Genomic DNA, 26,173 nt, shown 5'->3' on the forward strand with positions numbered 1-26,173 from the left:
TTTACTTTGGGTTTTGTACACCAGCTGAAAATACAATAACAAAAATATATTTCACAGTGGTTTAGATGGTACAATGACTCTCTATACCATACTTGCTTGTTTTGTCACATAAACTGAAATTAGGTGAATTATTCAAATTTTAGCAACCGGGAAATGGCGGAGCAATTCCTGCATAGTTCATCTTATGTTTATTGCCACAAGTTGACATCAGTTGTCGTTACTGTTGTCATAATTATGGGATCATCATGTAAGCCTTATGACTGAATGTTCAAGAAAATGTCTCTCTTAGTAGTTGAAGAACTTCAATGAGTCCGTAAATGTATGTTTGACCATCCACCTCTCATTGCTCGGTCCACAGTGAGACGTTACCAGTGGAGTACCTGGGTGGGAAGCAGTTGTGTATGAACCAGTATTATCAGGTCCTGTCCTCATGTCGCGTCCCCGGCCTGAAGAGGGACTCGGTGGTCAACCATGCCCATCGCTCCAGGCCTCCCACTCACATCACTGTGGTGCACAACTTCCAGGTAAACCAAGAAAGACCTATGGAACTTAGTGTAGTCCAAAGGTGTTTATTTCACGCTTTGTCGATGTGTAATTACAAAGAAAATAATTCATCTGCACACTCTTAACTCCGATGCAGTTGACATCACAGCTACTGTACACCTTGCCAAATCAGGGTGGTGGTCGTTATTGTACGCTACAGGAAACATGCATCTGAAAACTGAGCTTTTTTTTATTGCACAAGGCCAAGTAGTCTCACCCTGTTTCAGACCGTTTGGCTCATGACCCAGGTTGAGCATTTTCTTATGTCTACAAGTTGATTGTGAAAACATACTTTGTCTCTCTCTCTCTCCTGTCTCTCCTCCATCAGTTCTTTGTCCTGGACGTGTACAACAGTGATGGCACCCCGCTGACGGTGGACCAGTTGTACATGCAACTGGAGAAGGTTTGGAGCTCGTCCCTGCAGACCAACAAGGAGCCCATCGGCATCCTCACCTCTAACCAACGCAACAGCTGGGGCAAGGCCTACAACAACCTCATCAAGGGTGAGAAAACAAGTATATGAGGTGGTGCAAAGGCAGGTGTTAGGTTCTGACAAAGTGAGTAAAAACTAATGGACAACTAAGGAAAGCTCAAACCAAGTTATTCACCCAATGGGTCAGACAGCTGAACAGACAAAGACATATTTACACAAGCACTGGTATTTAAACCTTCCTCCTACGCTGAGTCTCCTTACACATCTGGACAGCCAATACACCTCTGTTGCTAGACAGGACTTTAGTGATATCTGTTCTTCCTCACTTCATCTGACCTGACCTCGGCCCAAATTCCTCAATCCTCCCCAACTCACGTACCAGACCTGTTGACTCGTACCAGACTGTGGCCCTTTCCCCTTTCCATAGGATATCTGATGTCTAGCATGAACATGTTCTGACAGAATGTAAACATTCTGCATTCCCCTCTCTCCCTCAGTGACATGAATAAGGATATTTAATTTTTTCAAGTTTAGAAGTCAGAACCCATCACAGAGAAAGGGGCTGTGTCTCAATATAGTGGTTTCCTCTCTTTGAATCTATTCACTTCAACTGTGCTGATGTGGAAGAACTGGGCCAGAGGTGAGCAGTGGTTTAGAACTGGAGTCAAATTAGATTAGAACTGTGTTTACAACTGGGTTTGGGTAAGTGTGAATAACAAATAGATTGGTGTTCGTCCTTTTCTCCACTTAGATAAGACAAACAAAGACTCTGTACGGGCCATCCAGAAGAGCATCTTCACAGTGTGTCTGGATGCTCCCATGCCCTGCGTCTCAGACGAGCTGTATCACAGCCGAGCCGCTGTCCAGATGCTCCACGGTGGGGGCAGTCGCTGGAACAGTGGCAACCGCTGGTTCGACAAGACTTTGCAGGTGACGCTACACACACACACACCGATGCTCTACGGAGGGTGCAGTCGCTGGAACAGCAGCAACACACGTACACTCACTCACACAGAATACACACACACATACACACACACACCGATGCTCTACGGAGGGGGCAGTCGCTGGAACAGCAGCAACACACGTACACTCACTCACACAGAATACACACATACATACACACACACACCGATGCTCTACGGAGGGGGCAGTCGCTGGAACAGCAGCAACACACGTACACTCACTCACACAGAATACACACACACACTGTATGTATCTTCCCCTTCTTGAAGTAGAAAATAGTAGAAATAAAGAAAAACCCTGGAATGAGTAGGTGTATCCAAACTTTTGTCTGGTACTGCATTTTCTTTTTTAAACACTGAACTTATTCGACTGAAATCCCTGAGTCTGTGTTGTCAAGTGTTTGTCACTTTCCCGTGTCCCTTGTTTCCAGTTTATCATTGGAGAGGATGGGTCATGTGGTCTGATGTATGAGCACGCCCCTGCTGAAGGCCCGCCTATCGTGTCCTTGATTGACCACGTCGTCGAGTACACGTAAGTGCACCACTGTTGGGTCATCTCATTAATTTACAAAACACAGTCTCTTCAATCACTCGCTCATCCCTGTCGTGCTGGCTTTGTGTAGAGCAGCAACAAATGAGATCTGCTTCTGTCAATCTTTGGCCAACTCTACTTCAGACATGTCAAATAATTTATTGACATCAATGGAAGATTTGTGGGAAATGTTGATCTGCGCCATCGTGTCTGCAGGTCTAATTCCCTTAACAAGTACCATGAACTGAGGGTTTCCTGTCATGTTTGTGATCTACCAGGAAGAAGTCTGAGATGGTGCGTACCCCCATGGTCCCCCTGCCGATGCCTCAGAAACTACGCTTTAACATCACGCCAGAGATCAAGAAGGACATTGAGAAGGCCAAGCAGAACATGAACATGTGAGAGTGTAGATACAGTTGAAGTCGGAAGTTTACATACGCCTTAGCCAAATACATTTAAACTCCGTTTTAAATTTCAACTCCGGTCAGTTAGGATCACCACTTTATTTTAAGAATGTGAAATGTCAGAATAATAGTAGAGAGAGTGATTTATTTCAGCGTTTATTTCTTTCATCACAATCCCAGTGGGTCAGAAGTTTACATACACTCAATTAATATTTGGTAGCATTGCCTTTAAATTGTTTAACTTGGGTCAAATGTTTCAGGTAGCCTTCCACATGCTTCCCACAATAAGTTGGGTGAATTTTGGCCCATTCCTCCTGACAGAGCTGGTGTAATTGAGTCAGGTTGGTAGGCCTCCTTGCTCGCACACGCTTTTTCAGTTCTGACCACAAATTTTTTATGGGATTGAGGTCAGGGCTTTGTGATGGCCACTCCAATACCCTGACTTTGTTGTCCTTAAGTGATTTTGCCACAACTTAGGATGTATGCTTGGGGTCATTGTCCATTTGGAAGACCCATTTGTGACCAAACTTTAACTTCCTGACTGATGTCTTGAGATGTTTCTTCAATATATCCACATAATTTTCCTACCTCATGATGCCATCTTTTTTGTGAAGTGCACCAGATCCTCCTGCAGCAATGCATCCCCACAACATGATGCTGCCACCCCTGTGCTTCACGGTTTGGATGGTGTTCTTCGGCTTGCAAGCCTCCCCCCTTTTTCCTCCAAACATAACGATGGTCATTATGGCCAAACAGTTCTATTTTTGTTTCATCGGACCAGAGGACAATTCTCCAAAAAGTATGATCTTTGTCCCCATGTGCAGTTGCAAACCGTAGTCTGGCTTTTCTATGATGGTTTTGGAGCGGCCTTTATATGTCGATATAGGACTCGTTTTACTGTGGATATAGATAGTTTTTTACCTGTTTCCTCCAGCATCTTCACAAGGTCCCTTGCTGTTGTTCTGGGATTGAGTTGCACTTTTTGCACCAAAGTACGTTCATCTCTAGGAGACAGAACTCGTCTCTTTCCTGAGCGGTATGACGGCTGTGTGGTACCATGGTGTTTATACTTGCGTACTATTGATTGTATAGTTAAACGTGGTACCTTCAGGTGTTTGGAAATTGCTCCCAAGGATGAGCCAGACTTGTGGATGTCTACAATTTTATTTCCTGAGGTCTTGGCTGATTTCTTTCGATTTTCCCTGATGTCAATCAAAGAGGTACATATTGTTCTGGAATTTTCCAAGCTGTTTAAAGAAACAGTCAACTTAGTGTATGTTAACTTCTGACCCACTGGAATTATGATGCAGTGAATTATAAGTGAAATAATCTGTCTGTAAACAATTGTTTGAAAAATTACTTGTCATGCACAAAGTAGATGTCCTAACCGACTTGCCAAAACTGTAGTTTGTTAACAAGAAATTTGTGGACTGGTTGAAAAATGAGTTTTCATGACTCCAACCTCGGTGTATGTAAACTTCCAACTTCAACTGTATTTACAGTACATAGAAATATGTGTTCTAGTTCTATGTGTGAGAGCTAGCTACATAGCAGAGGAGGCTGGTGGGGGAGAGATATAGGAGGATGGGCTCACTGTAATTAAACATATGGAAACCGCACGTTTGACTCCGTTCCATTAATACCATTCTAGCCATTACAAGGAGCCCATCCTTTTATAGCTCCACCCACCAGCCTCCTCTGCTACATACATGCCTTGGTCCTGGAGGGCTACAGGGGGCCCGGGCTTTTTTTTTCAGCCCAGCTCTAACACACCTGAATCAAGTCTTATTTTCCAGACCTTGGTTAAATATTATACAGGCCTATGGATATATTTCAGAAACATAGTTTAGATGTATTCAATTAGGAATGAATATATTTGTATTGGCGTACCCTGTAATATTCTGCGTTGTGACATCTACCCCCCAGAATGGTTCATGACCTGGATGTCAAAGTCATTGTTTTCTCCCACTTTGGCAAGAACGTCCCCAAGACCCACAAGATGAGCCCCGATGCCTTCATCCAGATGGGACTACAGCTGGCCTACTACAGGTGAGGATACGCACTATGCTAATTATGTTTCTGTTCTTATTTCAGTTACACTGCAAATAGTCTCATGTAGCCACACCTCCAAAGTCACATTGTTGTCACGCCTCCCTTTGACTTTTAGAGAATTGTGTCTTAGTTAAAACGGTTTGAATGGAACGCTGGCTTTCAGCGGCAAGATTTTTTATTGGATGTTACATTTGAAGAACCCTCTCCCACATGCCATTGGTGCTCACTGCTGGTGCTACGTGTTATGTTATCATCACTGTTTTTAGACTGGGTAGGACACACTTTGCAGAGTTGTCCAGTAAGCTAGTTTACAACAGTGCACAGATGGAAGAAACCCTGTAGGAAAAGCTGAATTGTGTTTTGCAAAAAGTGTGTTCCACACACAATCAACATTGATCAACATATTTTGTGATTTAATCAGTGATTTCCCGGCCATCCTCACACACTGTTGCACATACGACACTAATCTAGTAAGCACCTTTGATTTACAGCAGGTTCCCACCCCTATTTCACTATCTTTCTACCATGAACTTCCCCAGGCTTCACATTTAGTGAATCCTGGTTTCAACAAGGATACACTGCAAACACCTATGTCATTCCTGCATTGTTTAATAAAAATCATGAGCTGGCGCACACCCAGAAAGATGATTTTGGGTGGAGGTGCTGACTAATGGCGAATAAACTATAGAAAGAGAGTCACACACTATATAAACTCCCAATTTATTGGGTAAATCACAAACGTTTCGGCATCACTGTGCCTTCTTCAGGGTAATGTCATGAATACTTGAACCAGCTTATGATGACAAACAGTGCAACCAATGACAATAGTGAGGGGTGTGTCCTAATTATTAAGTTAATTAGAATGAATTGAGTGAAACTGTTAAACAATAGTTTATGGCATATTAAATATATTAGCCTATTATTATATGCAAACATAATTATTGTTGGCCTCTCGGGTGGCGCAGTAGTCTAGAGCACTGCACTGCAGCGCCAGCTGTGCCACCAGAGACTCTGTGTTCGCGCCCAGGCTCTGTCATAACCGGCCGCGATCGGGAGGTACGTGGGGTGACGCACAGTTGGCCTAGCGTTGTCTGGGTTAGGGAGGGTTTGGCCGGTAGGGATATCCTTGTCTCATCACGCACCAGCATCTCCTGTGGCGGGCCGGGCGCAGTGCACGCTAACCAAGGTTGCCTGGTGCACAGTGTTTCCTCCGACACATTGGTGCGGCTGGCTTCCGGGTTGGATGCGCACTGTGTTAAGAAGCATTGTGGCTTGGTTGGGTTGTGTTTCAGAGGACGCATAACTTTCTACTTCGTCTCTCCCTAGCCCGTATGGGAGTTGTAGCGATGAGACAAGATAGTAACTACTAACAATTGGATACCACGAAATTGTGGAGAAAAAGGGGGTAAAATTCAACAACAACAAAAACATACATTTATTGTTTAATTGTTTCCTATTTCATTTATATTTGTTACGTGATATATTTGTTTGGTTCAACCTTAATGCATAATAAGCATCATCAACAGGGGGAACAGAAAGAATACATCAATTTATAAGACTTGTTCATAAAATAGAGAATTGTTGATAAGAATGTCAATATTCAGACCACTAGATGGCAATGTTTTTAGATAGGATATCCAGTAAGCCTCCTTTTGTAGTAGCAGGATCTCCAGAGAGCAAAATATTCCCTAACCCTAACTCCTACTACCCTTAAACTGTATCAATGCAATATAACTGGGATCTCTCTCTCTCTCTCTCTCTCTCTCTCTCTCTCTCTCTCTCTCTCTCTCTCTCTCTCTCTCTCTCTCTCTCTCTCTCTCTCAGGATGTATCAGCGGTGCTGTGCCACCTATGAGAGCGCGTCTCTGCGTATGTTCAAGCTGGGTCGCACCGACACCATCCGCTCCTGCTCCATCGACTCTGCTAATTTCGTCAAGGCCATGGACGACCCAGCCAAACAGAAGATAGAAAAAGTGACCCTACTGGAGAAGGCTGTGAAAGCCCACCGGGCATACACTGACATGGTGAGTGATTGCTGTCTAATAGAAAGGATAGATATCCGCACAACAGGCTTGGGGTCAATTCCCTTTAGATTCCGGTCTGACAAACAAAGAAACTCACGGACGACTAATAAAGCTCAAACCAAGTTTATTCACCCACTGGGTCACACAGCTGCATAAGACAATGACATGTTTACACAAGTACATATGTAGAACCTCTACTGGGTGGAGTCAACTCCTTGCATATCTATCAAATCAAAGTTTATTTGTCACGTGCGCCGAATACAACCAGTGTAGAGACCTTACAGTGAAATGCTTATTTACAGGCTCTAATCAACAGTGAACAAGTAACGAGGCGATATACAGGCACGGGTTAGTCGGGCTGATTGAGGTAGTATGTACAAGTAGATATGGTTAAAGTGACAGCATATATGATAAACAGAGAGTAGCAGTAGTGTAAAAGAGGGGGTGGCGGGACACAATGCAGATAGCCCGGTTAGCCAATGTGCGGGGGCACTGGTTGGTCAGGCCAATTGAGGTAGTATTTACATGAATGTATAGTTAAAGTGACTATGCATATATGATAAACAGAGAGTAGCAGCAGCGTAAAAGAGGGGTTGGGGGGGGCACACAATACAAATAGTCCCACAGGAGTCTTATGGCTTCGGGGTAAAAACTGTTGAGATGCCTTTTTGTCCTAGATGCTCGTCAGGATGCTCTCCATATTGCAGCTGTAAGACCTTTTGAGGATATAAGGACCCATGCCAAGCCTTTTTAGTTTCCTGAGGGGGAATAGGCTTTGTCGTGCCCTCTTCACGACTGTCTTGGTGTGTTTGGACCATTCTAGTTTGTTGTTGATGTGGACACCAAGGAACTTGAAGCTCTCAACCTGCTCCACTACAGCCCTGTCGTTGAGAATGGGGGCGTGCTCAGTCCTCCTTCGCCTGTAGTCCACAATCATCTCCTTAGTCTTGGTTACGTTGAGGGATAGGTTGTTATTCTGGCACCACCCAGCCAGGTCTCTGACCTCCTCCCTATAGGCTGTCTCGTCATTGTCGGTGATCAGGCCTACCACTGTTGTGTCGTCTGCAATGATGGTGTTGGAGTCGTGCCTGGCCATGCAGTTGTGGGTGAATAGGGAGTACAGGAGGGGACTGAGCACACACCCCTGTGGAGCTCCAGGGTTGAGGATCAGCGTGGCAGATGTGTTGCTACCTACCCTCACCACCTGGGGGCGGCACGTCAGGAAGTCCCGGATCCAGTTGCCGAGGGAGGTGTTCAGTCCTAGGATCCTTAGCTTAGTGATGAGCATTGAGGGTACTATAGTGTTGAACGCTGAGCTTTAGTCAATGAATAGCATTCTCACGTAGGTATTCCTTTTGTCCAGGTGGGAAAGAGCAGTGTGGAGTGCAATAGAGATTGCATCATCTGTGGATCTGTTTGGGCGGTATGCAAATTGGAGTGGGTCTAGGGTTTCTGGGATAATGGTGTTGATGTGAGCCATTACCAGACTTTCAAAGCACTTCATGGCTACGGACGTGAGTACTACGGGTCGGTAGTCATTTAGGTAGGTTACCTTAGTGTTCTTGGGTATAGGGACTATGGTGGTCTGCTTGAAACTGTTGCTAGGCAGGAACTTCAGTGGTGCCTCTCCTCTGTGTAGTCATGGCCCTGCCTCGGCCCACATTCCTCACTCCTGCCTAATCCACGGCTGTCTTACCTTATCTGTTGACTGAAACCAGACCGTTGCCCTTCTCTCCATAGGATACATGAGATTTTACCATAAGATGTTCTGACAGAATGGAAACTTTCTCACTCAGTAGATTTCCATCTACTCAGTAGATATTAAGTTAGAAGTTCGAATCCAACAAGTCAATTCAGAAATTAAACCATATTCCAAATGTTCCTAATTGAAAAGCACTGAGGAGAATTGTTATGGAATTGACCCCAACCCTATGGCACCCTATTTACTTAACCTTCATCAGTGACAGAGTACTGCACTCACTAGTGCTGAGCGGTTAACCGATAGTTAGTTACTGTGGGTAGTTTTAGTTTTTTGAAACATCTAATTGACAAACGTTGGTTCAATAATTTGAATTTAGTTTGTTTCTTTTTCTATGAGCTCAATGCGCACATTGCGCTGTAGTTTCTCTAGAGATAAATAAGATCAAGCCTGAACTGGGCAATGTAGTAGGGAGGCCAATATTCCACATAGTTTAGCACAGAAAACATGGTAATTAACTACAATGACCATAATCCATTGCGCGCCCGCCTACTCGTCCGGTCTGTGTGGAGATTATTATACCTCAGTGGAGTGGAGCAGACACAGAGAATGTGTGATGCAGAGGTATAGAAAGCAGCTACTTCAAGGTATCTCTTCCTAAAAATACGTGATCGAAGTGATTGATAGTTAGTATTCAGAATTCATAAAAGTATGCCTTATTTACTTTGAAGAATTACTAAATTAGTGATGTTGTCAGACAGTATAGGCAGCAGCTCTGTAGAGATGAGATGATGACTGAATTAAATAATAGTCATCAAATTACACCAATGTAATATACACAACTGAAACATCCTATTAAAGTAATGTGAATAAATGATGGTTAATAAGGGATTAGCAGTAATGGACCGTCACTAGCATCATTTTATTAATTGTTTTATTCTGTGTTCCAGCATTCAATCCGCATAGTACATTCAATATATACACACACACACACACACACACACACACACACACACACACACACACACACACACACACACACACACACACACACACACACACACACACACACACACACACACACACACACACAGTGGGGCAAAAAAGTATTTTGTCAGCCACCAATTGCAAGTTCTCCCACTTAAAAAGATGAGAGGCCTGTAATTTTCAACATAGGTACACTTCAACTATGACAGACAAAATGAGAAAAAAAATCCATAAAATCACATTGTAGGATTTTTAATGAATTTATTTGCAAAATATGGTGGAAAATAAGTATTTGGTCACCTACAAACAAGCAGGATTTCTGGCTCTCACAGACCTGTAAATTCTTCTTTAAGAGGCTCCTCTGTCCTCCACTCGTTACCTGTATTAATGGCACCTGTTTGAACTTGTTATCAGTATAAAAGACACCTGTCCACAACCTCAAATAGTCACACTCCAAACTCCACTATGGCCAAGACCAAAGAGCTGTCAAAGAACACCAGAAACAAAATTGTACCAGGCTGGGAAGACTGAATCTGCAATAGGTAAGCAGCTTGGTTTGAAGAAATCAACTGTGGGAGCAATTATTAGGAAATGGAAGACATACAAGGCCAATGATAATCTCCCTTGATCTGGGGCTCCATGCAAGATCTCACCCCGTGGGGTCAAAATGATCACAAGAATGGTAAGCAAAAATCCCAGAACCACACGGGGGGACCTAGTGAATTACCTGCAGAGAGCTGGAACCAAAGTAACAAAGCCTACCATCAGTAACACACTACGCCGCCAGGGACTCAAATCCTGCATTGCCAGACGTGTCCCCCTGCTTAAGCCAGTACATGTCCAGGCCCGTCTGAAGTTTGCTAGAGAGCATTTGGATGATCCAGAAGAAGATTGGGAGAATGTTATATGGTCAGATGGTCAAAATATAACTTTTTGTTAAAAACTCAACTCGTCGTGTTTGGAGGACAAAGAATGCTGAGTTGCATCCAAATAACACCATACCTACAGTGAAGCATGGGGGTGGAAACATCATGCTTTGGGGCTGTTTTTCTGCAAAGGGACCAGGATGACTGATCCGTGTAAAGGAAAGAATGAATGGGGCCATGTATCATGAGATTTTGAGTGAAAACCTCCTTCCATCAGCAAGGGCATTGAAGATGAAACGTGGCTGGGTCTTTCAGCATGACAATGATCCCAAACACACCGCCCGGGCAACGAAGGAGTGGCTTTGTAAGAAGCATTTCAAGGTGCTGGAGTGGCCTAGCCAGTCTCCAGATCTCAACCCCATAGAAAATTGTTGGAGGGAGTTGAAAGTCCGTGTTGCCCAGCAACAGCCCCAAAACATCACTGCTCTAGAGGAGATCTGCATGGAGGAATGGGCCAAAATACCAGCAACAGTGTGTGAAAACCTTGTGAAGACTTACAGAAAACGTTTGACCTCTGTCATTGCCAACAAAGGGTATATAACAATGTATTGAGATAAACTTTTGTTATTGACCAAATACTTATTTTCCACCATAATTTGCAAATAAATTCATTAAAAATCCTACAATGTGATTTTCTGGATTTTTCTTTATCATTTTGTCTGTCTGTCTTTAAGTGGGAGAGCTTGCACAATTGGTGGCTGACAAAATACTTTTTTGCCCCACTGTATATATATATATATATATATCACTTAAAATCACTTTTTAAAATTTAGATTCGTAATATATATATATATATATATATATATTACGAATCTAAATTTTAAAAAGTGATTTTTTTTAAAGATCCAAACCGACCTCAAAAATCACCATTCTCTGAGCACTATCAGTCCCTTTATAATAAAATACATTGAAATGTTTGAAGTGCACAAATCAAGTGTGTTTGCCCAGTGTGTTTGGATCAATGATATAGCCTAAACACATCATCAATATGCATGAATATTAGATATAAATATGTATGTCTATGGTTTGGCTGTGTCCAGGCGATCCATGGTCAGGCCATAGACCGACACCTTCTGGGGCTGAAGCTGCAGGCCATCGAAGACCTGACCTCCATGCCTGAGATCTTCATGGACACCTCGTACGCTGTGGCCAACCACTACAATCTTTCCACTAGCCAGGTAAATAGCTATCTTATGGGACGTTTCATTGACGCTCATTGTTGTTTTCCGATCTGGCAACACAATATGGTGGCTGAACAACCATATGACAATGCAGTGACAGTGGTTTATTAAACCATTTTGGTTGAATTACTGCTAGTCTGACGTAATTGGTTGATAAAACACTGTGCCGTAGTGCTGAAGTACTCTTTCCTTGCGTGTCTGTCTGCCCTGCACGATTGGGACAGGTGTAGCCAAGCTTAACAATTAGCTATTGAGCTAATGTTGTCAGTAGCTTAGGGTCAGCCAAGTGTCATCTTGGTTAGCTCATTTTTATACCTACACTAGCAAGCTTAGTCATTAGAAGTTAGCTACATAAAGATTACATTTACATTTAAGTCATTTAGCAGACGCTCTTATCCAGAGCGACTTACAAATTGGATCTAGCTACTGAAGCTTCTTAGGGGTTCAAGCTACTGAATCTACTTAGGGGTTCTAGCTACTGAATCTACTTAGGGAGTCTAGCTACTGAGGCTACTTAGGGGGTCTAGCTACTGAGGCTACTTAGGGGGTCTAGCTACTGAGGCTACTTAGGGGGTCTAGCTACTTAGGGGGTCTAGCTACTGAGGCTACTTAGGGGGTCTAGCTACTGAGGCTACTTAGGGGGTCTAGCTACTGAGGCTACTAGCTAATGCTCATACCGTAAGGAGTAAGCTTGCCTGCTCCCCCCTTCTTTCTCCTCCCCCAAAGGTGCCAGCCAAGACTGACTGTGTGATGTGCTTCGGACCCGTGGCACCCGACGGCTATGGCGTGTGCTACAACCCCATGGCAGAACACATCAACTTTGCTGTGTCGGCGTTCAACAGCTGCAATGAGACCAATGCGACCCACATGGCCCAGAGGCTGGAGGAGGCCTTGCTGGACATGAGGATGTTGCTGGAGAGCACCCCCAAGGCCAAGCTGTGAGAGGCAAACCAAGATAGACCTAGTTCAGGGTCAGACTAGGCTTGGCTGAACACTGCTCCAGACAGGCCACCACAGACTGTCTGATACAAGACAGCTTAAGACCGCTTCAGATGGTCCAAAGCCTATGCCACCATTGACCGCTCGCCTCAGACCTGGTTCAGAGCCCGGCCAGGCCACCACAAACTGATACAAGATTGATTAATACCGCTTCAGACCAGATTCAGGTGTTTTAGCTAGTACATGGTTGCCATCATTACAGTTGCGGTTTGGTGTACAACATCAGTTTGATGGCGTGTTCTTTATATGACAGATTGAAAGATTTATTGACTGCAATATTAAGACTTAAATTCACATTCATTGTTCATCAAAACAATTATGCAGGTTTACTTGTACAGATCGAATCGTATTCTTTGTATTGCAATCATCATTGTGGATGAGCCTGTGACAAAACAATAGCCTGGTCCCAGATTTATTTCTGCACAAGACCATAGGTGTTGGCAAGACGGCACAAACAGATCTGGAAACAGGTTAGCAAAAGAGTTTGAGGAGTGGATCACTAAAAATAGATTGAATCATTATGGCTGTGTTTAAATTGTGTATAATTAAATTAAGAACAGTATGTTTGAGATTGTAGCAAATACAGTGCATGTTATTTGGAAGAGCAAGTGTTTGAGTGGGATACTGGAACTTTGCACCTGCCTTGCCTTCTGGGATTTCCTTTTAATTTTTTACACTAATTGTGTAAATACCAGTGTTGGTGAAGCTACTCAAATATAGTTTACCAAGCTACCAATTACTTCACACTGGAAGAAGGTAAGCTACACTAAAGTTACCCATAATAAAACTATAGTTACTTTGAAAAAGTAGTTCACTACATCCAAACTACTTTGTGAATAAGTATATGTGAATACTGTAAAATGTAGTTAAATTACTAGAACTATGTGTAGTTCACTACTCCCCAACACTGGTAAATACAGACATTTGAATTTTGAAGGTACTTGTGTGTCTGTCTGGGTTCTGAATGCTGTAAATAGCACTGGTTATGTACTTAATGCTGGTTATTAACATTAAACAATTGTTTGTAAAAATCATCCAAGTTTCAAGTCTGGTATATGTACACTCAAATTTTCTTAATTTTTTTATAATTATATATACATTTTTTGAAATTGCAAAAACAAACGTATACATACAAGTAACAACTTAACAGACAGAAAAACAATGACTCCGTCGTCTGTCCCCGCAGGCTCCCATCCCTAGTGTATGCATTATTGTTTGCCACTTGGCCTTAAATTGTACACATTTGTTTTTCCTCACAATGGAAAATCATATTATTGAAATATTGAAATGGCATAGGCGCCCATGCTATTTAAATAATAACGTTTTTGATTTTCCATTGTGTCAATGATGGCAGATTGATTGACTTCCAAGTTTTTTGGATACATTTATATCAAAAGAATAACATTTTAAAAGTAGTATGAAAGCTGGTTTGAATCGAAAGTGAGTTCCCCCAACCTTTTTCACTGAGCTATGCTGACCGTTTAGATTAGAACCATGGGCAGCACCACGCCACTTCATAGGTGTCAAGTTCCTGTGTGTCTAGGGTTGTGTTCCCCTGCTCAGACGTTGCTGACACATGCCAAGACATGGATTTTACGTATCAGCTAACCACATCATATGTTATGCGTTGAAGACGACTGGGGGAAAAACTAGGTCAAATCATGACGTTAGTGATTTTCACGCCGGAAAGTCGGAGCACGAGAAAAAATGCCTGCATTTCCGAGTTGGATGACCATTCCAAGAGTTCCAAGAGTTCCCAGTTGTTTTGAACGCAGCATTATAGCAATCTGGTGCCTGAGGGCACAGTCAATAACGTGGACCGCAACCATTTGTTGATACATGCAACATCTAAGTACAACCTTGATGTGCAGGCATGCATTGCATCAACCAATGGGAGAATTCCTGCTGGTTCACACTGGGTTCAAAGTGGGTAAAAAAGTGTTGTCCCCAAAAACGTACTTTGCTGAGGGATGTGGAGTCAACGCCTGCATCGGCAAAATGGAAAGAGGAGCAGAGCATCGAGTGTTGTGCTAATTATCGCCATATAACCAGGAATTGTGAAATGCAGCCAGTTGCCAATGCCTTGTGCTAGGTTAGAAGACAATTAGCCCAAACAAAGAGAAACATGGTCTTTTTTTAAAGCTGATACATGTGCCTCCAGGTATAATTGAGGGTGAGTCAAGTTATTTGAATAACATTTGTCATATGATTTAATACATGACTGTGCTCCATTTTAAAGTAGAAATTTAACATATATATATATATATATACACACACACACGTGCATTTCTCTGTATATATGTATATCTTTATATACACACACATCTATATACACACACACACACATATATATATATATATATATATGATGTGTGTGCATATATATGTATACATATATATATATATATATGTGTGTGTGTGTGGCCTCCACGTGCCTGTATGACCTCCCTACAATGCCTGGGCATGCTCCTGATGAGGTGGCGGATGGTCTCCTGAGTGATCTCCTCCCAGACCTGGACGAAAGCATCCGCCAACTCCTGGACAGTCTGTGGTGCAACTGATGTGCTCAGTTGGTGGATGGAGCGAGACATGATGTCCCAGATGTGCTCAATTGGATTCAGGTCTGGGGAACGGGTGGGCCAGTCCATAGCATCAATGCCTTCCTCTTGCAGGAACTGCTGACACACTCCAGCCACATGAGGTCTAGCATTGTCCTGCATTAGGAGGAACCCAGGGCCAACCGCACCAGCATATTGTCTCACAAGGGGTCTGAGGATCTCATCTCGGTACCTAATGGCAGTCAGGCTACCTCTGGCGAGCACATGGAGGGCTGGGCCCCCCGAAGAAATGCCACCCCACACCACCGCCAAACCGGTCATGCTGGAGGATGTTGCAGACAGCAGAACGTTCTCCACAGCATCTCCAGACTATGTCACGTGCTCAGTGTGAACCTGCTTTCATCTGTGAAGAGCACAGTCGCCAGTGGCGAATTTGGCAAATGCCAAACGTCTTGCACGGTGTTGGGCTGTAAGCACAACCCCCACCTGTGGACATCGGGCCCTCATACCACCCTCATGGAGTCTGTTTCTGACCGTTTGAGTAGACACATGCACATTTGTGGCATGCTGGAGGTCATTTTCCAGGGCTCTGGCAGTGCTCCTCCTGCTCCTCCTTGCACAAAGGCGGAGGTAGCGGTCCTGCTGCTGGGTTGTTGCCCTCCTACGGCCTCCTCCATGTCTCCTGATGTACTGACCTGTCTCCTGGTAGCGCCTCCATGCTCTGGACACTACGTTGAGAGACACAGCAAACCTTGCCACAGCTCGCATTGATGTGCCATCCTGGATGAGCTGCACTACATGAGCCACTTGTGTGGGTTGTAGACTCCGTCTCATGCTACCACTAGAGTAAAAGCACCGCCAGCATTCAAAAGTGACCAAAACATCAGCCAGGAAGCATAGGAACTGAGAAGTGGTATGTGGTCCCCACCTGCAGAACCACTCCTTTATTGGGGGTGTCTTGCTAATTGCCTATAATTTCCACCTGTTGTCTATTCCATTTGCACAACAGCATGTGAAATGTATTGTCAATCAGTGTTGCTTCCTAAGTGGACAGTTTGATTTCACAGAAGTGTGATTGACTTGGAGTTACATTGTGTTGTTTAAGTGTTCCCTTTATTTTTTTGAGCAGTGAGCATACATACACACACACATACACTTAGGTTGGAGTCAATAAAATTGTTTTTCAACCAATCCACAAATATCTTGTTAACAAACTACAGTTTTGGCAAGTAGGTTAGGGCATCTACTTTGTACATGACACAAGTAATTTGTCAGACAGACAAGTTATTTCACTTATAATTCAAGGTACCATAATTCCAGTGGGTCAGAAGTTTACAAACACTAAGTTGACTGTGCCTTTAAACAGCTTGGAAAATGTCTGAAAATTATGTCATGGCTTTAGAAGCTTCTGATAGGCTAATTGACATATTTTGAATCAATTGGAGGTGTACCTGTGGATGTATTTCAAGGCCAACCTTCAAACTCAGTGCCTCTTTGCTTGACATCATGGGAAAATCAAAAGAAATCAGCCAAGACCTCAGAAAAACAATTGTAGACCTCCAGAAGTCTGGCTCATCCTAGGAGCAATTTCCAAATGCCTGAATGTACCATGTTCATCTGTACAAACAATAATACGCAAGTATTATAGTATCTGTCTCCTGTAGATGAACGTACTTTGGTGCAAAAAGTGCAAATCAATCCTAGAACAACAGCAAAGGACCTTGTGAAGATGCTGGAGGAAACAGGTACAAAAGTATTTATATCCACAGTAAAACAAGTCCTATATCGAAATAACCTGAAAGGCCGCTCAGCAAGGAAGAAGCCACTGCTCCAAAACCGCCATTAAAAAGCCAGACTATGGTTTGCAACTGCACACAGGGACAAAGATTGTACTTTTTGGAGAAATGTCCTCTGGTCTGATGAAACTGTTTGGCCATAATGACCATCGTTATGTTTGGAGGAGAGAGGTAGAATGCAGTAGAATGGCCTTACTGAAGAGCTCGGTGACTTTCAAAGTGGCACCGTCATAGCATACCCCTTTCCAACAAGTCAGTTCTTAAAATGTCTACCCTGTTAGACCTGCCCTGGTCAACTGTCATTTATGTTATTGTGAAGTAGAAACATCTCGGGGCAACAACGGCTCAGCCCTGAAGTGGTAGTCCACAAGCTCACAGAACAGGGCCCCCGAGTGCTGAAGCGGCGTGGTGCGTAAAAATCATCTGTCCTCGGTAGCAACACTCACTACCAAGTTCCAAAATGCCTCTGGAAGCAACGTCAGCACAATAACTGTTTGTCGGGAGCTTCATGAAATGGTTTTCCATGGCCGAGCAGCCGCACACAAGCCTAAGATCGAGCATCGGCTGGAGTGGTGTAAAGCTCACCGCCATTGGACTCTGGAGCAGTGGAAATGCGTTCTCTGGAGTGATGAATCACACTTCATCATCTGGCAGTACGACGGACGAATCTGGGTTTGGCGGATGCCAGGAGAACGCTACCTGCCCCAATACATAGTGCCAACTGTAAAGTCTGTTAGAGGAGGAATAATGATCTGGCGCTGTTTTTCATGGTTCGGGTTAGGCCCCTTAGTTCCAGTGAAGGGAAATCTTAACGCTACAGCATACAATGACATTCTAGACGATTCTGTGCTTCCAACTTTGTGGTAACAGTTTGGGGAAGGTCCTTTCCTGTTTCAGCATGACAATGCCCCCGTGCACAAAGCGAGGTCCATACAGAAATAGTTTTTCGTTATCAATGTGGAAGAACTTGACTGGCCTGCACAGAGCCCTGACCTCAACCCAATTGAACACCTTTGGGATTAATTGGAATGTTGACTGCAAACCAGGCCTAATTGCCTAATATCAGTGCCTGACAGCACTTATGGTCATGGCTGAATGGAAGCAAGACTCCGAACAGCACTTTTTCCAAGTTTGTCTCTTTTACGTAGCCTAATGTGTTCTCTTGTATAAACCGTGACCTATTTGAAAGATCGCATTGTGAGAAATCAGTTAGACAGTTTTGATAGTAGTGTAATGACCTGACTAGATCATAAATGAACAATTGTCCAGACAGAGGCTTGAGTTTGCGAATTGACGGTTTATTAAACCAACTTTACACAGGCTACTGTTTGGGCCGTAGCACACGCCAAATAGATGACAGATAACCCACAAGTCAATCGTGACCTTCTCTTGTGAAACCCAGACGTAAGAGAGAGAGAACAAAGGCTGAACCTGGTCTTAACTTCCAATGCTCCACCCCCCTGCCCAACCCCCCTCCACGCCACTCCGCCAACCACCAGGATGCCCGGCATCAGAACATTCCAGGCATTCCCGTGATTGGCAGATAGCAGGTTGATTGACATGTCGGACCCCGCGAACACCGGGTACTGGTCAGTACAACACAACCACCTCCTAGCCTAACACATAACACACAGACAGCGGGTCGCTACAGTAGCCTACATGACTGTGCACTGCATTGCAACAAGTGATCTTGGAAGCACAGGATGTATTCATTACACCAATTCTGTTTCAAAACATTTAGTCTGCTACAAAACGTTTTTACCACAGAAACCAGTTACTCCAAACAGAAAACGTTTTGCAACGAAAATTAGTGTTTCTATTGGACAAATCTAGGTTGATCTGTCCCCGTTTTGTTTGCTCTGTTTGGTTCTTAAATGGTAAACTGTTTCCGTTGCAAGACACCCATGGAGTGTATTCATTATGTCTTGCAACATAGTAAACAATGGAGTAAACGTTTGCAACAGATTCTGCATAATAAATACAACCTGGCTACACTACTACACACTAGCTGACTAACTGATCTACAAATAATAATGATTTATTATTTATGATGCAAGGTGATTTGTAGATCAGTCAGTCAGCAGTCGTTTTGATGCCCTCCAACATGGCCATTGACAGTAGCTACTACAGCAAAGATTATGGAAATACTGACAAGATACATGTCTCTACACCCTAACAATAGAGTACCACAAAATGAGTCATAATACCCATAAAACCTAGTGGTCAAACAGGTAAAATGGGTCCAATTGCTTTTCCACCATGCATTTTTCCTGTCAGGGATTTTAGAAACACAATAAGGGCTCTGTTTCATGTAGGCTTACCGTGGTGTGACATTTTGATAATCATGTAAATCTCTCTAGGACAAGGTGACTTATCAATTTATTCGCTTGTATTTACCCCCCAAAAAGGAAACATTAGTTAGCTGCGAATCATTAGTTAGCTGCTATCATAAAGAACTACAAATGCCATGAAACTGCAGAATCGAGGTAAGAACCTCTGGATTAACTATCTAATGTTAGCTAAATGTAGTAATTAATAGATTGTCTACATTATTTTAAATGTACATTTCTGTGAACTGACTTGTGCAAGTTTTAAATTGACACAATACCTGTTAGCAAAGACATCAGCTACCAATGATATGCAGACGCTTGCTGGGATTTGTAGTTTTGCATGATGTCTACTTTAATGCTAATTAGCATTTTCGAATCTGAGAGTAATAGAGCCAAATATATTGATAAAAGTCACCTCAAAGCGTCACACCAGGGTTCGCCTACACGAAACACTGCCCTTATTTTAAGTGTTTCTAAAATCCCCTATGGGTTAAAATGAATGGTGGAAATACAATTGGAACCATTTCTTTGTTTTTACCGCTAGGTTTTTAAGGGTATTATGACACCTCCACTGTGGGGCTCTATAGGAGGAGTTGTCCACAAAGCCAAGACCTGAACCTCAGAGCCTACCTTTTATTGGCCCTGTTGACTCATCAGTAGGAAAGATTTGTTTCTCTTTTGGTCCATTCAACAACAGAGTGATACGAACATTGTTTCAGCAGGATGTTGAACCTTATGTCATGCCTTATTGGAATGGATTTATGGATAATATCTGTTGGAAAAAAGTTTGGATGTTGCCACACACATAACTACTTGTTAACAAAATTAAGGAAGTTTCCTTTAAAATTATTCATAAATATTATCCTGCCAACCACTATATGAAGAAGCTTAAGGGAAACATCAACTCAAATTGCTCCTTTTGTAATGACCACCCAGAAACAGTGTTGCATCTTTTTTGGCATTATATGCATGTAAGAAAACTGGCAAGACATCAGTAGGTTTATAATTGAACACATTTATGAAGATTTTACACTATTGTGGAGAGATGTACTGTTTGGATTCTTTACATACAATAGAAATAAGCTGAAACATTTTTATGTAATTAATTTCATTATTCTTTTGGCCAAATTTCATATACACAAATGTCAATTTACGAACAGAAAACCACATTTTCGTACCCTACAAAAAGAAATTGAACTGTATTTTAAGACGGTTAAATGCTCTACTAACAAAAAAGCTGTTAGAATTGTAAGTATATGCATGTCCCTTAAGGTCCTTGTGTAATTGTAATGTGATATTGTACCCCCTAGCTCGATTGTCCATTGTTTGTAATCTATGTATGCTTGTGTTCCCTCATGTGCTTTATGTATTGATTTGTTGTTAATAAAATAAAAAGTTGTCCACAAAGCGGTAAACGGGCTGTCTAGCTCTTGTCTATCCTTTCTTTCGGATTGGTTGTCTCATTATAATTTTTAAAATACCCGGGTTGTTAACGTCAACTTCCTGTTTGTATTCAACGGAGAGAGATGCTATACTATTAGACACTCATTGACCTCCATACAAAAACTCCTTTGTGTGCGAAAACTAAAAACGCCACCTGCTGGAGAGAGACAGGTTTTCCGCCGAGTTGGGCCTCTCGCTTCCATTTTGTAAAGTTTGTGAAAGCACAACGACTACATTACCCATCTCGCTTCCTCTTTGGTAAAGTTTGTGAAAGCACAACGACTACATTACCCATTTCGCACTGGGCACGCACGGATCCGACGGAACAAATAAGGATGCAGCGAGACAAAACAGGAAACGCCGCCGGGGCTGAAAAGTATGAATATATTCATATCTAATGTCCATTGTGTGATTTAACGTTGTGTAGAACATACATGATCTAAATCTGCTTGATTTGGTGTACTTATATTAGAGTAAAATTATGTAATTCTGGCGAAACCTTTCACTAACGTGACCCTTTACTTTTCTCAGGCCCGACCGGGAGGCCGCCATTATGTCCAAATACTACGACGGAGTCGAATTCCCTTTCTGTGATGAGTTTTCTAAATATGAAAAGCTTGCCAAGATCGGCCAAGGGACCTTTGGGTAAGATTTCTAATAGTTATTTAGTGAAAAGGTTGCCGACAACAACATCGCTAACGTTAAGGATAACCTATGTTGTTACGTTCGCTTTAGCCTGACTGCAAGCTAGCTACAGTAGCTTGTTTTCTTGAAAGACAACTAACGTTCATATATCCAGCTAGTTTAGCAATCTAAAATGCACTTGCTGTTTGCTGCATCTGCTCTTTTATCCACACCTGTGTTGATAGTGACGTTAGGTTCTGAGTTCATAACCTGAATATAAACATAACTAAGGTAACTTCACGTTAGCTAGTTTCAGAAGAACACTTAGCATATTTGATTTTCTTGTCATTGGCACCATACTTTACCTTTCCAGGGAGGTGTTCAAAGCCAAACACAGACAGACTGGGAAGAAGGTAGCACTGAAGAAAGTGTTGATGGAGAACGAGAAAGAAGGGGTAAGAGGGACAACAAAGCCACGTCTCTTAACTATCTGACCTGCATTAGATTAATATCAACATTCCAACATTATACACACAGAAGATGCATGCTGTCAGAGACTGTGTAATATTTATTGGATAGGCTAGTGGTAAACTATGGCACACTATAAACATACATGGATGCAAATAGTAATCTTTGTCACAGTTTCCAATCACTGCTTTGAGAGAGATCAAGATTCTGCAGCTCTTGAAACATGAGAACGTTGTCAACCTCATAGAGATCTGTCGAACCAAAGGTGAGTGTCAGTCATGCATTCCCAGTAGCAACCTACAGCTTGCATTGGGCCGTCCATATTGTTCGTTGTCAAAAAGCAGTATTGGATTACCAATCCAGACTAGTGTGTGGAGTGGTTGCTTGTGTGTGTAATTACTCAATCTTCTCATCAACACACAGCCACCCAGTTCAACCGCTACAAAGGAAGCATCTACCTGGTGTTTGACTTCTGTGAGCACGACCTGGCAGGGTTGCTAAGCAACGCCAATGTGAAATTCACCCTGGCCGAGATCAAGAAGGTGATGCAGATGCTGCTGAACGGACTCTACTATATCCACAGAAACAAGGTGAGGCTACGGTCCATTTATGACAGACTCCCATCCATAGTCACTGTAACCTAGAATGGAAAAAACTAATGATCATAGACACCACAGTAGGGTTTGGATCAAAGCCGTAGTTTGAAAAGGGTAAAAACGTTTTTAGACTTAATTTGATTCCTATTCTACAATACAACAAACCTGTATCATCATTGCTGATCTTTTCACCAAATGCACTGCATTTTGAATTCCGCATTTAACATTGTGCCACTCGGTGGACACCTTCCTCCTCTCAGATCTTACACAGAGACATGAAGGCAGCCAACGTGCTCATCACCCGTGACGGCGTGCTGAAGCTGGCAGACTTTGGGCTGGCGCGAGCCTTCAGCCTGGCCAAAAACAGCCAGGGCAACCGCTACACCAACCGCGTAGTCACACTCTGGTACAGGCCCCCAGAGCTGCTGCTAGGTAAGGAACCCATCTGGGGCATAGTGTAGGGTACATGCCCAAATCCCCTAACCTCTCCTCCAGTACCCCCAGCCAGTCCACTTTTGGGTCGTATTTGAGAACTCACACAGCTGATTTAACTAATGGATGACTTGATAATTAGGTGACCATTTTGAATCAGCTTTGCTACTTCTGGAAAACATTAAGTAAGTGAGGGTAGTCAAGAAGAGGTTTGGGCAAAGGACATTTTTCAAAAGGTGGCATTTCTTTAAAAGCTATATGTAACTCTATAAATATTTTTTTTTTACACAATCCCATGCTATTTATACAGTTACAAGACATTGATATGATGAGCTTGCTTGTAGCAATATGTGTAATTGAATGGCATGTAAAATGAGAACTACATTGTTTTGTCAGGCGAGAGAGACTACGGGCCTCCCATTGACCTGTGGGGTGCAGGCTGCATCATGGCAGAGATGTGGACACGCAGTCCCATCATGCAAGGAAACACAGAGCAGCACCAGCTCACACTCATCAGTCAACTGTGTGGCTCTATCACGGCAGAGGTATGCACACAAACCACACTCAAACACACACGGACGCATACCTACACACAACCAGGATCAATTACAGTCAATAACATTCAGCCGTGGGCTGAGTTTTCCTTGAGCTGATGATCGGGGTGGGGGGGGGGGCATTGTTATAAATAATTTGAACACTGCAAATTGAGCTCAAGAATCAAAAACAGAATCACTTCCAACCTTTATTTCAATGGGATACGATCACACGTTCCTCTATTTATCCACGGGAATACTTGAACAGATCACCTAAATTAAAATAACTTGATTTCTGACACTGAGCTGATTTCTTTGATTTTACATTCTTCTGACCAAGGAAAATAATAAACACCACAGTGTAACCACCAGTGTAACACAAACAAATTCTCATTCACCATTCAATTCCTAACCTGAACTCTTCCCCCATCAGGTATGGCCGGGCGTGGACAAGAAGTATGAGCTTTACCAGAAGATGGAGCTCCCTAAGGGCCAGAAGAGGAAAGTGAAGGACCGCCTCAAGGCCTATGTCAAGGACCCGTACGCCCTGGACTTGATTGACAAGCTCCTAGTCTTAGACCCGGCGCAGAGGACGGACAGCGACGACGCTCTGAACCACGACTTCTTCTGGTCGGACCCCATGCCCTCGGACCTGAAGAACATGCTCTCCACGCACAACACGTCCATGTTTGAGTACCTGGCCCCGCCCCGCCGGAGAGGTCACATGCCCCAGCAGCCAGCCAATCAGAACAGGAACCCGGCCACAACGAGTCAGACTGAGTTTGACCGGGTGTTTTGATTGGACTAAGGAGTTGGAGGAGGGCGAGTGGCAGACTGTTGCAAGGCAGAAAGTGGCCAGCCCCAGTTGGCGTAAGACTGATTTTAGGGAACTGTAGCGTTCTTTCCAAGTGGAGGCTATTGTGGGGGCAACATGAGGAAAATGTGGACGTTTCTTCAAGCAGTATTGTTCTCCTGTTCATGTTCTATCACATTAGTCTGTCCTCTGCCTCGGACATTTGATAAAGCGTTGAGATAGTACTGTGTTGTTATTGGGTGGGATTTCAATTCAATAACTAATTTGCTTCTTCTTACGCTTACTTGACCTTGTCTTGTGAAAGGTTTTATAGGGTGTAAAGGATTTGTGAGGAACTAGGCCTACAGCTACGTGACTGCTAGATGGAGCTGTTGCTATTTCACAAAACCTGCCAGGTCCTTTCAGAGTCAACAAAGACAGGAAGCAAATTATTGGATTGGTATCCAGCACTCCATGGGCATAGACATGCGTTCAGTGGGTTGCTCTGAGGATAATTCCTCTAGTGTTGGAACACGTCCAAGAACCACACACACACACAAAGAACCACACACACAAAGGATTGACACAAGCCATCAAGACAGCGATTCTTATCGCTAGAACCAATAGTTTCCTCTTTTTTTTTTTCACTGTTTTGTTCATTTTAAAACATTTCTTTTTTATATTGTACGATCATGAGTTTTGCCAGGTATCTTTGTGGTGTATGTGATACGTTGTCAGTATAGTTACACTAATAAACCTCACTGATACACTGCCATTTATTGTCCTGGAATTATTGTCCTGTCTGACATCACCCTATGGAGAATGGCAACATGGAATCTTATAGCAGGTTTATAAAGCATATTTCCACTTAGATAAAAAATTGAGACAAGCGAGCCATTTGACTATAAAGCCACCCTATATGTGCATTGATAATGGTGGTTAATAGAAAATTTCACCAATAACTTATCGTTCCCAAACAACCATTTGGCACTTATTTCGGTATAGCTAGAGAGTTAGGCCAGGATTCCATCCGATCACCCTTTGTTCTCTATGTACCAGTTAAAGGTCATTTTAGAGTGAGCCGATATGCAGCATTCACCCTGAATGCAGTCCGCTAGCACAGGAACATTGCCAACAAAGCGTGATCGGATTGAATCCTGGCCTTAGGGTTCAGGTAAGCAACAGTTCCAGGCCTCAGAATAGTTGAAGGGAAGCTTTACTATTGCTGTCACCTACTTGCTCAAATTGATGTAGTAGAATCTAATGTGCTTGGTATTTAAAAAAAATGACATTGGCAGATTCCCTGTAACAATTTTGTATACCATTACAGTACTACTGTTTACAGTTGTGGAAAAAATTATTACCAATCTTTTTCTGAGAACTGTCCAGGGATGGGCAACTGAATTGTAGGCCTGCAGATCCATTTGGGTCTCAACTTCTTAAGAGTTAAATTAGTAGAATTGATAAGGTGAAATTTGGTTATGCATCATCAGTTCTGTTATGTCAGTCACTGACAGTCAATTAGCCCATGTCAGCTAAAAGTTTATATTTAACAAAAATAAACACATGTTAAGTACTGGTTTCATGACAAAATAAAAGATCCCAGAAATATTCCACAAGCACAAATAGCTTATTTCCTGCAAATGTTGTGCACAAATTTGGTTACATCCCTGTTAGTGATGTTTTTATTCTTAATCCATCCACCTGACAGGTGTGGCATATCAAGAAGATGATTAAACAGCATGATTCACAGGTGCACCTTGTGCTGGGGGCAAAAGGCCATTTAAAAATGTGCAGTTTTGTCACAACACAATGCCACAGATGGCTCAAGTTTTGAGGGAGTGTGCAATTGTCAC

General features: G+C 42.9%; 2 protein-coding genes across 2 annotated transcripts in view; both read left to right on the forward strand.

Annotated features, from left to right (window-relative positions):
- The window catches only part of crata (carnitine O-acetyltransferase a), a 28,761-nt gene extending 14,983 nt beyond the window's left edge, over positions 1-13,778 (forward strand). Inside the window, exons 5-13 of the mRNA XM_046290444.1 lie at positions 359-524; positions 872-1,046; positions 1,728-1,906; positions 2,373-2,473; positions 2,752-2,871; positions 4,804-4,926; positions 6,754-6,952; positions 11,605-11,742; positions 12,472-13,778. Coding sequence (XP_046146400.1) covers positions 359-524; positions 872-1,046; positions 1,728-1,906; positions 2,373-2,473; positions 2,752-2,871; positions 4,804-4,926; positions 6,754-6,952; positions 11,605-11,742; positions 12,472-12,687 — 1,417 coding nt within the window. The 3' untranslated portion in view covers positions 12,688-13,778. The remainder of the gene's footprint in view (positions 1-358; positions 525-871; positions 1,047-1,727; positions 1,907-2,372; positions 2,474-2,751; positions 2,872-4,803; positions 4,927-6,753; positions 6,953-11,604; positions 11,743-12,471) is intronic.
- A 7,362-nt stretch (positions 13,779-21,140) lies between these two features.
- On the forward strand, positions 21,141-25,092 carry cdk9 (cyclin-dependent kinase 9 (CDC2-related kinase)). The gene is made up of 8 exons (XM_046368317.1): positions 21,141-21,247; positions 21,403-21,516; positions 21,869-21,950; positions 22,138-22,228; positions 22,387-22,553; positions 22,820-22,991; positions 23,388-23,536; positions 23,958-25,092. Exons 1-8 carry the CDS (start codon positions 21,207-21,209, stop codon positions 24,321-24,323), a joined length of 1,182 nt encoding a protein of 393 aa, XP_046224273.1. The 5' UTR covers positions 21,141-21,206; the 3' UTR covers positions 24,324-25,092.
- The last annotated feature ends 1,081 nt before the right edge of the window (positions 25,093-26,173 follow it).

Source organism: Oncorhynchus gorbuscha, linkage group LG11 (genome assembly GCF_021184085.1).
Source record: "Oncorhynchus gorbuscha isolate QuinsamMale2020 ecotype Even-year linkage group LG11, OgorEven_v1.0, whole genome shotgun sequence".
Taxonomy (NCBI): Eukaryota; Metazoa; Chordata; class Actinopteri; order Salmoniformes; family Salmonidae; genus Oncorhynchus; species Oncorhynchus gorbuscha.